This window comes from Erinaceus europaeus, chromosome 16 (assembly GCF_950295315.1).
Source record: "Erinaceus europaeus chromosome 16, mEriEur2.1, whole genome shotgun sequence".
NCBI classification, from domain to species: domain Eukaryota; kingdom Metazoa; phylum Chordata; class Mammalia; order Eulipotyphla; family Erinaceidae; genus Erinaceus; species Erinaceus europaeus.
The window spans coordinates 73,417,706-73,430,209 of NC_080177.1; the positions used below are offsets into that span (position 1 = coordinate 73,417,706).

At 38.4% G+C, this 12,504-nt stretch overlaps 1 protein-coding gene across 11 annotated transcripts in view; it reads right to left on the reverse strand.

The window, feature by feature from the left end:
• The window catches only part of RALGAPA1 (Ral GTPase activating protein catalytic subunit alpha 1), a 185,924-nt gene that overhangs the window by 94,060 nt on the left and 79,360 nt on the right, over window positions 1-12,504 (reverse strand). For all 11 annotated transcript variants that reach the window (XM_060175429.1, XM_060175431.1, XM_060175428.1 and 8 more), the window contains 5 exons: window positions 10,577-10,729; window positions 6,614-6,807; window positions 5,296-5,394; window positions 3,638-3,793; window positions 2,532-2,660 (listed from right to left, as the gene is read on the reverse strand). In XM_060175429.1, coding sequence (XP_060031412.1) covers window positions 2,532-2,660; window positions 3,638-3,793; window positions 5,296-5,394; window positions 6,614-6,807; window positions 10,577-10,729 — 731 coding nt within the window. The remainder of the gene's footprint in view (window positions 1-2,531; window positions 2,661-3,637; window positions 3,794-5,295; window positions 5,395-6,613; window positions 6,808-10,576; window positions 10,730-12,504) is intronic.

Here is a 12,504-nt window from a genome sequence, read left to right on the forward strand (position 1 = left end):
ATGGCACACTTCTTAACAAAACTACATATACTGGCTATAGGCTAGGGCCTAGGGTACTGGGTACTGGGTACTGGGTACATGAATCCATAAGCAAGAGGCAATTATATACCTCAAAGTAAAAGTGCTTAGTAGCCCTCAGTGATTAGACTCAGATGTAACTAGCCTGGCCACCTAGAAGAATGCCTTAAAGAAGGCATCATAAATTTTCTAATCATATATTTATTACTTTGGTCTAGACACACTCCTCTCCTACCCCACATCACTTCCCTTAATCACTCTTCCTACTTAATTAACCATACAAAAGAAGTAAGATTTATTCTTACATTTTTTTATCTCTTTTGGCAGAACATCAGCATTTGTTGATACCCTTGATAAATCAGCTTTAGAAGAAACACTATACAACTGGCCAAGAGACATACTGGCAAAAACTACATCAAGTAAAGGATATTTTTTACTTCTACTTTACTTTCTTAGAATCATCAAAAAATCAAATACAGAAAAAAGTGGTTTTCTGCTCTCTTTCATAAAAACAAGAAAATATTTTTTTAAAAGCAAGAAAGTGAATAAGCCAGAATAATAACTAGCTACAAGTAAACCAGAAGTGAACGACTAAAAAAAAAAAAAATGCCCACCTGCAGGGGAGTCGCTTCACAGGCGGTGAAGCAGGTCTGTAGGTGTCTATCTTTCTCTCCTCCTCTCTGTCTTCCCCTCCTCTCTCCATTTCTCTCTGTCCTATCCAACAACGATGACAACAACAATAATAACTACAACAATAAAACAACAAGGGCAACAAAAGGGAATAAATAAATAAAATAAGATATTAAAAAAATGAAAAAAAAATGCTATACATAAATGAACATGGGACTTTTTAGTTGCAAATGTCCCAGATTATTTTTACTTCTACTCTCCAGCTTTTATCTTTGGTACTGATATATTCTTTAAGTTCCTGATGTGTACGTGCAATGACTCTTCTGACATTGCCTCAATGTTATATAATAAGCAGTTTACTTGCTCCAAATAATGGTCCTTTTCATTCACTGTTGCTCTTTGGTGGCTTATAAAAGGAATAATTGTCATAAAACTGGTTTTTTAGTTATAAAGTACTTGGCTAGTATTACTGATTTTTCTTTTTTTTTTAATTTTTTTGTATTATCTTTATTTATTATTGGATGGAGACAGCCAGAAACCAAGAGGGGAAAGGTAGACCAGAGAGGGAGAGAGACAGAGACACCTATATCACTGCGGCACCACTTGCAAAGCTTTCCTCATACAGGTGGGGACAGGGGGCTCAAACCCAGACCCTCGCACATTGTAACATGTACATTAACCAGGTGCTTCATCATTCGGCCCCATATTATCGGTGTTTCTATCTTAAGTACTCTTACTTTTTCCAGTAGATTTTTTAGTTAAGAGCTATTTCTTTTTTTTTTTTTAATATTTATTTTATTTATTTATTCCCTTTTGTTGCCCTTGTTCTTTTATTGTTGTAGTTATTATTGTTGTTGTCGTTGTTGGATAGGACAGAGAGAAATGGAGAGAGGAGGGGAAGACAGAGAGGAGAGAAAGATAGACACCTGCAGACCTGCTTCACCGCCTGTGAAGCGACTCCCCTGCAGGTGGGGAGCCGGGGTTCGAACCGGGATCCTTATGCCGGTCCTTGTGCTTTGCGCCACCTGCGCTTAACCCGCTGCGCTACAGCCCGACTCCCCAAGAGCTATTTCTTATTTATACGTAGCCCCAGGATGATCTTTCTAAAATACAATTTTGATCATATTATTACTTCTTTAAATCCTGCCAACGGTTACTCAGCACAGCTATTGCCTTCCTCGTTAGTTCACCTCTGCCATTTATCAATATATATGTACATGTTCCAGTTCTACTGAGTTACTTGGTACTGTTTTACAGCTAAATAGCTTACGAAAAGCCCTTACATTTTGCTTTAGTCTGTGCTCCAAAGTGCCATTTCTGGGTTCTGTCCCCTGTGCTTCTTCTCCTTCGCTATTAATGACCACCACCCTTTTCACTCTCTTCCCTCCTTCTGTAACTTCCCTCAATTTTAAATCATATTCTCCTTACCAGATTTAATTCATTTGTATAATTCCTGGGTCAATTTATATTTAAGATGAATTAATCTTAGTAATTCCTTATAGTTAAGAATATCTTGTTGAGGCCAGGTGGTGGCATGCCTGGTTGAGCACACACATTAAATTACAGTGTGCAAGGATCCAGGTTCAAGCTCCAGCCCCCACTAGCATGGGAGAAAGCTTTGCAAGTGGTGAAACAGTACTGGAGGTGTCTCTATCCCTAGCCCCACCTTCCCTCTCAATTTCTCTCTGTCTCTATCCAAAACAAATGAACAAATAGAATATCTTGCTTATTTTTTTTAAATAAGAAGTCACCAATTCCAATTAAACTGGAAATTTTTATGATTAGCAGCTTGTAATTATCAACAGTGGCTCTATATTTTGCTTTTTTAATCATTAGGTAACTACATCTTGTTACGTTTTAAAGAATAGGAAATTAAAACTTACATTGAGAAAAGCTGAAGAAGCCACTCTACCAGCTGCTACAATAAAATCCATAATAAGCATTGTGGCACCAGGCAAACCAAGTGAAAAAAACTGAGGTGAGCAGTGTTTGATGATTGTATTGACAATATCCTTAGGAATAAAGAAAGGGGGAGAGACTAATCAATATCCTTAAAATTAGGTAACACCTGAAATAATTAAAGAGGTAATTGTTACGCAATGTCTAACTAATTGGAAATACTAATTCCAATTCTTCCAAACAATCCATGCTTAGTATTATATTCAATAAAGGAGAAGTAAACTCAAAACACATTTGTTTAACTGACATCAATAAAGCATTTTTTTCCCCACTAGAGAGCAAACTGAAAGGTTCTTTGATTCAGACTTAAAAATTTAAGACTCATGTGTTATAAAACTGAATTACAGCATAGCTTCTCCTGTCACCTATTTACTTCCATGTGATAACTCTGATCCATGAAATTACATGACTTGTTGTATAGTGTCAACTGGAGCAATTCTCTTTTTTAGATAAACTGAACTCCTAAAAAAAAAAAATGATGTCCTTTGATGGTAGGTATATTATTATATTAAAAATAAAATCTATATTGACTCACCATTTGATAATACTATATAACATTACAATACAATATTGCTCACTTGGATAGTGTGCCTGCTTAGAGGGGCTGACTTTTACATGAATAAATGAGCAAATTCATAAGCCTCAGATGTCAATTATCAGGTAACAATCACCAAATGCCTATGTATATTAGGACTCTAAAGGAGAACACTGTCAGTGCAAACAAAGGATCATTTAATCTCTTCAAAGAACAAACTAATGCGACTTCATTATGCATGCAATACACTCATCAATCTCATAACTCATACAATCTGATACAAAGTCTTGGTTTCATTATGCTATCTCCCCAGAATCATTATTACGCTATCTTGTTTTCTCCCAGAAACACATGAGATTTATGTGTAAGCTGAAAGAAAATTCATCATAAAGTGAGAGGCTTTAAAATTCCAGACCTAAAAAGACAAGAATTAAGTAATTGGAAATCAAACACAATCTTTAAAAGTAGCTTCGAAGAAAATATACATATATTCACCTGATCAATATGAAGTAATCCACAATGCATTATATTGTAGAAATGTGTCAGAAAATCCCTATTTGGAGAAACATCTTGTCTTCTTTTCATTGTGTTACAAATAAGTTTATAAGCATGTAATTTACCTTGTTTATATTTATCAGTCAACATGGTTGCCTACAGTAAAAAGATCTTTGCTTAATACTATAAAAATATTATTTGCTATACACTTTAACAGTTGAATAAAGCGAGCTATACACACACACACACACACACACACACACACACACACACAGATATATGTTAGCTCAATTCCAATGAACTAAATATCAGTACTACTGAAACTACTATCATTACATTAGAACAAAGTGGGCATGAATAATCACACATTGTTTCACTTGCAAAATGAACCAAACATCTTAAATTGCACTTATGTGAATTAGATCTTTAAAATTACACAGCATATTTTGTATTACATATTTGAGGTCCATATTTCATTTGGATTAAATAAAAGCATAATTTCCCTTTTTGACATAAAATCAACTTTATTTGTATGTAACAGTCACAAATCAGAAGTAAAATACATGGAAATATATCTAACAAAATATGTGCAAGTTATCACTAAGAAAAAAAAATTTAAAGCCTAAACAAATGAAGAGCTATATAATTTTCAGATTTTATAGTTTAAAAATATTATTTTCTCTAAAATTATCTAAAGAGTTAGTCAATACATTACAAAATGATTCAGTGACGAATCGAGGGCTGAGTAGTGGCACACCTAGTAAAGTGTGCATGCTATATAACGCACAAGGACCTGAGTTCAAGCCTCTAGTCCCCACCTGCAGGTGCAATGCTTCATGAATGGTGAAGCAGTGCTGCAAGTGTCTCTCCTACTTTCTCCCCTCTATCTCCTTCCCTCTCAATTTTTCCCTGTTGATATCCCCCCAAAAAATAACAAAAACCAAAAATGGACAAGAGATATGAGCTGGCATGCTTCCAAAAAAAGATAAATGATAGCAAACAAGAACACTAAAGTATGTTCAAGTTCATTGGACATTAGCAAAATGCAAATGAAAAACATAATAAAATACTACATACATATATTAGAAATGGCTAAAATTTAAAAGACTGATAAAACCAAGTGTAGTAAGGGCATCAGAGCAATTGAATCTATTCTATACTGCTGATGAATACATAAGCAGGAAGATATTTTGAAAAATGGTTTGATAGCTTATTTAATCTTAATTTACTGAGGAAATATTTCATAAGACTGAAGTGATCAATTTCAGCACAATTTCACATCTCCTCTAACATACATTTAGCATATCTTACCCATAACCAAAATGCACAGAGCGCTGGGATCCTTCTTCCTTTTGAAAACCCTCCCCCTCTCCATTGAGACCAGCACACACAGAATGAGGGTTTATTCATATTTCACTTGCCTTTTTCCTGCTTTACTTAAAAATCATACTTTTCTATGTTAAACTCTATTATATGACAAAAATGATGCATCTAGAAAATAATTTTGCTGTGCTCACTTTGTATGTTACCTCTAATAACTAAAACTAAGCTGTCTTAACAGACTATACAATAGCCAAAACATGTTAAGTACTTAAATTAGACCATATATTTATTTACTAAAAAAAACTTTAAATTAATACTCAATATATTACACTTACCTTGAAAAGCCAAGGCGTAAGAATTCTAAGTGGAGGAATTAAAACTGGTGGAGAAGGGGAAGTCAGGTTATCAGTTGAAATGCCGAGGTTATCTCTAATCTGTAACATTCAAATAAAATGCAACAAACCAATGAAAAGTGTTCTCTCTTGCAGATTTTTCAATCTTAAATTTAAGGTAAAAATACTTAATATCTGGGGGCTGGGTGGTGGCGCACCTGGTTAAGTGCTCACATTACAGTGCACAAGGAGCCAGGTTGAAGCCCCAGTCCCCTTCTGCAGGGGGAAAGCTTCACAAGTAGCGAAGCAGGGCTGCAGGGTCTCTCTCTGTGTCTCTCTCCCTATCACCTCCTTCCCTCTCAATATCTGTCTTTATTCTATAAATAAAGATAATAAAATTTTAAAAGAACCATTAAAAAATATACATTTCAAGTAGTTTCTACCACTGACTACATACTTAATCATGGTAAGTGATTTTTACCATGCTATGCACCAGTTTATAGCAAGAGGAGGGTGTGAGACAATCTGGTCTAAAGTTTCTATTCTTTCTTTGTTTTTGCCTCCAGGATTATTGCTGAGGCTTGGTGCCTACACCAGGAATCCACTGCTCCCTTTTGTTGCCCTTGTTGTTGTTATTGCTGTCATTGTTGGATAGGACAGAGAGAAACTGAGAGAGGACAAGAAGACAGAGAGGGAGAGAGAAATACAGACACCTGCAGACCTGCTTTAAAACCTGTGAAGCGACCCCCCCTACAGGTGGGGAGCTGGGGGCTCAAACTGGGATCCTTATGCGGGTCCTAGTGCTTTGCACCATGTGCACTTAACCCGGTGTGCTACCTCCCGACCCCTTAAGTTTCTATTCTATTCTTTTTTTTGTTTGTTTGTTTTTGCCTCCAGGGCTATTGCTGGGCTCGGTGCCTGCATCTTGAATCCACTGCTCCTAGTGGCCATTCCCCCCGCTTTTGTTGCCCTTGTTGTAGCCTTGTTGTGGTTATTATTGTTGTTGTCGTTCATTGTTGGATAGGACAGAGAGAAATGGAGAAAGGAGGGGAAGACAGAGAGAGGGAGAGAAAGACAGACACATGCAGACCTGCTTCACTGCTTGTGAAACGACTCCCCTGCAGGTGGGGAGCCAGGGCTCGAACCGGGATCCTGACACCGGTTCTTGTGCTTTGAGTCACCCGTGCTTAACCCGCTGCGCTGCGCTACAGCCCGACTCCCTAAGTTTCTATTCTTAAGATGTATTTTCTTTTTCTTTTCTTCTTCTATCTTTATTTTATTATTATTATTTCCATTATTTTTTATTTATTTGTTTTTTTACCTTAGCTAGATTCTGCCAAAGTTCACAGAGGTAGTCGAAAACCTGAGCATGTATCTCGGGATCCATAATGGAGTTGACATCTCCCAAAATGCCTAGCATCCTTCGCCACATCACTGTAGCAACATCGGCATGCCATCCTGTGAGAGTCCCTCCTGCCATCACACTACAGCATTCAGATGGAAATTCACTGATTTCTACCAAAATAGTGACAATAATAATAATATGCCAGTGTCAGTAATATTTCTAAATAATTGGTCACAAAGCACAAATGAGTCAAATATCAAGTATTTCAAAAGTGAATAAAATAATTATTGGTGTGCATTATTGTTTTTTTATTCCTGAAGAGGGCAAAACCCATCAATTCATAACTTTTTATTTGGTAATAGTTACTTATTCAGTAATGCTTCTATACATATATAGCTAGAGGAAATATGTAGATACTTGATATATTTGTTAATTTAAAGAGCATATTAAAAATAGTATACTTACAAGTGCATACTTTCTCTTTCACCTAAAAACTACTTTGGATTGTATTTTAGGTTAATGCAAAATCTCAAGGTGGGTGTCTGAAATTCAGTATTGTGGGTACCTTATAATGCACAAAACCTAGGGTTCAAACCCCAACACGATCTACAATAAATGGCATAATGGTGCTTTGGTCTGTCTGACTCTCTCTCGTCATCTGAATAAATTAATGGGATAACAGAATAGCTAAAAACTTTACTACAATATAATCACAATCTAAAATCCCCTTAGCGGGGCCAGGCGGTGGTGCACCTGGTTAAGTGCACACAGTACAGTGTGCAAGGACCTGGGTTCAAGCTCCCGGTCCCCATCTGCAGGGGGAGCTTTGAGAAGGGCGAAGCAGGGCTGCAGGTGTCTCTCTGTCTCTCCCTCTCCCTCACCCTCCCTTCTCAGTTTCTCTGTCTCTACCCTCCCTTCTCAGTCTCTCTGTCTCTCTCCCTCTCCTCACCCTCCCTTCTCAGTTTCTCTGTCTCTACCCTCCCTTCTCAGTCTCTCTGTCTCTACCCTCCCTTCTCAGTCTCTCTGTCTCTCTCCCTCTCCTCACCCTCCCTTCTCAGTTTCTCTGTCTCTACCCTCCCTTCTCAGTCTCTCTGTCTCTCTCCCTCTCCCTCCCCCTCCCTTCTCAGTTTCTCTGTCTCTACCCTCCCTTCTCAGTCTCTCTGTCTCTCTCCCTCTCCCTCCCCCTCCCTTCTCAGTTTCTCTGTCTCTACCCAATAAAATTAATTAATTAATTAAATTAAATTCCCGTAGCTATATTTGTTTTGTTTGTTAATATTAGCATTAGTACATGTGAGAAATGAATGTATACTGAGTTCTAGTCTCATTTCTGTAACTAATTATGAGGGATTTAAATAAATTAATTATAACCTTAAGGTTTCATACTTCTTCATGTGTTGGTGATCAAGCTATTTAGTATAGGTTTCCTCAAGCTTTTTTTTTAAAAAAACTATTCTTCTATTTAAGGTATGTAATGTAAAAGCATATATAAAAGGGAAAATCATTAGGTTAGTAAAGATTGTCTTGCTTGATAGTATCTAACTACACAATTTGCAAGCTTGCTCTTAGTATTATATACACCCAAGCAGCAGAACTATGTAAAGTTAGTAGGTAGTAAGTAACTCAAAGCCAGACTCCATAAACCTAATGATTTGGAAATAGCAAACGACACTCAAGTCTAAGCTTGTCAGACAAAGAAGGAATGACAAAAACTGGAATGGAGGAAGAGACCAGCTCACTTAAAGATGACTATTTTGGTCAAAACCAGGCTACCTCAGTACCTGAGGTCCTAGTTAACTATGGATCTAGTTAACTATGGGTGTAGGACTCCAATAGATTCTTCTCTTTACCATCACTGGTTACGTCCATTAGGAGTTAGCTGTTTTATGGGCCTCTATAAGACCTTACCCTCACTACAAATTAGCAACGGTAGGACTGCTCCACTCTCTGAAGGGATGCTGGGTCATTCTACTCTGCCACTCAAGGAAGACTGGTCCTATAAAGTGTGCAGCCTAGAATGTCCCCAGCTATGACCATGGACTGGGCACTCAAGACTGACTTGGATAATACAGGATCCTGTGACAAATATACATAAGCCCCGGGACAGACTGATGTGTAAAACAGTTAATTATACTTATTTACCTTTTTTTCTGCAAATTTGAAAGCCATTCTGCCCTAACCTGGCTTTTAAGTCCTTTTCTCCACTCTAACACCATCCTCCCAGAAAGTGTGTATCTGTGTGTGTCCGTCCAGAGTTATCGCTGGGGCTCAGTGCCTGCACTATGAACTCATTGCTCCTGGATGGCATTCCCTCCATTTTGTTGTTGTTGTTATTGTTGGACAGGATAGAGAGAAATCAAGAGAGGAGGGGAAGACTGAGAGGAGGAGAGAAAGATAGACACCTGTAGACCTGCTTCACTGCTTATGAAGCGACCCCCCTGCAGGTGGGGAGCCAGGTGCTCTATCCAGGATCCTTACACCGTCCTTGAGCTTTGCACCATGTGCACTTAACCCACTTGCTACTGCCTGCCCCCCAACACCTGACAGTATTTCTAGTCCACTTCCACATTAGCTATCAAGCTCAAAGATTGCTAAGTCATGAGCCCTTAGCAACATATCTAAAATAGACATCCTACCTCCTTTTCACCCTAGGACTCCTATTCTCATTGGCTCTATTCCTACTCTTTGTTTATTAAACATTTTCTCCTGCTTTATATCTTACTGCCTTTTAGCCACCAAGTTGTAGATGCTACTACAATCCCATCCTGAACTCCCTAAGCAGATGACCTAACCCCTCAATAAAAAATGATTTTAAAAAGTGGTGCCATATTAATACATTACAACACCAATAACATAATCACACAGTTCTAGCACTGTAACTACTATCAAACAAATAAAAATAACAGGAGTTCAGCCCTCAGCATCACACATGTCAGAGTTGATGCTTTGCTCAGGTTCTCTTCTGTTTTCCATGAATAAAACAAACAAATCTGGAAGGAAGAAAGGAAAGCAAGAAGGAAAGAAGGTAGGGAAGAAGGAAGGAAAAGGAGAAAGGAAAAAGGGAAGGAAAGGAGGAAAGAAGGAGGAGAAAACTAATTCTTTTATTTATTTATTCCCTTTTTTTGCCCTTGTTATTTTATTGTTGTAGTTATTATTGTTATTGATGCCATTGTTGTTGGATAGAACAAAGAGAAATGGAGAGAGGAGGGGAAGACGGGGGGGGGGGGGGATGACCTGCCTTCACCGCCTGTGAAGCGACTCCCCTGCAGGTGGGGAGCCTGGGGCTGGAACCGGGATCCTTACTCCGGTCCTTGCGCTTTGCGCCACGCGCGCTTAACCCGCTGCAGTACCACTTATCTCAGGAGAAAACTAATTCTAAGTAGACATGTTGGGGATATAAAAACCCAGAAGAGAAATCGCCAGGTTGCCACTTTGCTCCCAGGGGACCCGTCCATGTGTGTATGTGTGCTATGATTTTTCTAAAAATTTAGTAATAATATATTTTTTTAAAAGCTATCTTTCTTTTAAGAACAATTAAAAAAAAAAACGGGTGGTGGAAAACATTACCATATGCAATGACCCAGGTTCAAGGCCCCAATACCCACCTACAGGGGAGAGGTTTCATAATGGTAGAGTAATACTACAGGGGCACTCTCTCTTCCTATCACCTTCTCTTCTCAATTCCTCTCAGTCCTAGCAAATAAAAAGAAGGGGGGCAGGGAATGGCCACCCAGAGTGGTAGATTCACTATGCAGGTACTGAACTCCAGTGGAAAGGAAAAAAAATATATTAGAGTAACAAATGTCCAAATGACATAAAACAATATATATATATATATATATATATGAAATACATAACCAAATTTAAAATACCTTATTTAAAAATCTATAACACTGACATCTTAACAGGAAAAATGGCAAACATCTAATTTGCAAATATTACCTAGGTCATCTGGAGTCTGTAGAACAGAGTGATGGAGCTTCTCATCGAGCTGTAGCTCCTTCTGTTCCAAATGATCTATATCCAGTGTGGGAGGAGAAGGTGTCTGCGACCTAGACCCCAGTGCCGAAGGAACTGGGGAAGCACATTCAGAACCTACAAATATAATTTTGCAGGATTACTATTGATGGTATAGCCAATACTATCTATCTAGGATGCATAAATTAAAAGTCCATAAATTTAAAAATAAAAAGGGGTTGGAGGACACTCAGTAATGCATGCACTTTATAAATATTCAAGGCCCTAGGGTCAAACATCCAGAACCACACGGAAATAGCATGGACAGTATCTAGGGAGCCCTGTGGCCGATGGAGCTGGATTATATTCTCCTTTCCCTTTCCCTCTCAATAAAAATTTAAAAATTGAGCCAAGGTAGTCACATAGCAGCAGTATATGTAAATGTATGTGTATGTGTTATATGTATGTGTGTATATGGAAGTATATTCCTCAGTACCACATTAAACAGAAAACAGGCTATAAATTAAATTAGATAAACTGGGGCGGAGCAATGGTGTAGCTGGTTAAGCACACATATTACCATGTGCAAGGACTCAGACTCAAGTCCCCACTCCCCACCTGCAGGGTGGGGGCACTTCATGAATGGTAAAGGCTGGTCTGCACATATCTGTCTTTCTCTCTCCCTCTCTATCTCTCCTCCCTCTCAATTTCTCTGTCCTATCCAATATAATAGAAAAAAAAAAAAAAGAGGGTGGGGAGGGTGGCTTCCAGCAGTGGTGGAATCGTATGGCTAGCACCAAGCCTTAGCAATAACATGTGTACTCAACTAGGCGCCATGGCCCACTCCTGTGCAAGAATCTCACCTCAATTCTACTGTGTGACTTGTGGAATCAGAACTGTACAGATCATATAATGGAAGTCGCCAGTGACAGTAGAAATGTCTACTTTCATTAGTGATCTTGCTATAGATAATCCAATACCCAGTGCTACTTTACTTATTTCCAACTTGGTGCAATGTTGCTTCTGTGTGCCAAATCCAGCTGGACTCTAGGTCTAGAAACTTTTAATGCTTATTCCCCCCATTGTTACATAAAGTTGAGGGGGGGAATAGTAGTAAAAAATACTTCAAATCTCTTATGAAAGTTCTAAACATATCCTTTGATATCTTAAAAACAAAGCATTCAATACCTAAAACAGACTTCTTAGCTCCTTCCAACATGAAGACCCCAAATTTCATCTGCTATATTCCTGCCTTTCAATTCTGATTATTAAACAATTTGTTCTGCTTTTTACCTTAATGTTTTTCAGCCACCAAGTTGCAGATGCTACCATGATGCCAACCTGACTTCCCTGGGCAGATGACTTCACCAATGAATCCTGGAACCCCACCACTCCAGAGCCCTGCCCCACTAGGGAAAGATAGAAACAGGCTAGGGGTATGGATCAACCCGCCAACGTCCATTTCCAGCAGAGAAGCAATTACAGAAGCCGGACCTCCCACCTTCAGCATTCCATAAAGATCTTTGGTCCATACTCCCAACGGGATAAAGAATAGGCGAACTTTAGCGTACTGCACCAAAGTAAAAGACTCTGGGGGGGGGGGGGGAAGGCAGGGGTTTTCAGGTCCTAAAACATGATGGCAGAGGAGGACCTAATGAGGGTTGTATTGTTATGTGGAAGTGTTATATATGTACAAACTATTGTATTTTACTGTTGACTGTAAACCATTAATCCCCCAATAAGGAAACAAACAAACAAAAGAATAGGGAACTTCCCATGAAGGGGAGGGAATATGGAACTCTGGTGGTGGGAATTATATGGAATTATACTCCTCTTATACCACAATCTTGTTGATCATTATTAAATCACTAATAAAAATTATAAAAAACAAAAAAAGACAAAAAGGCATTCAA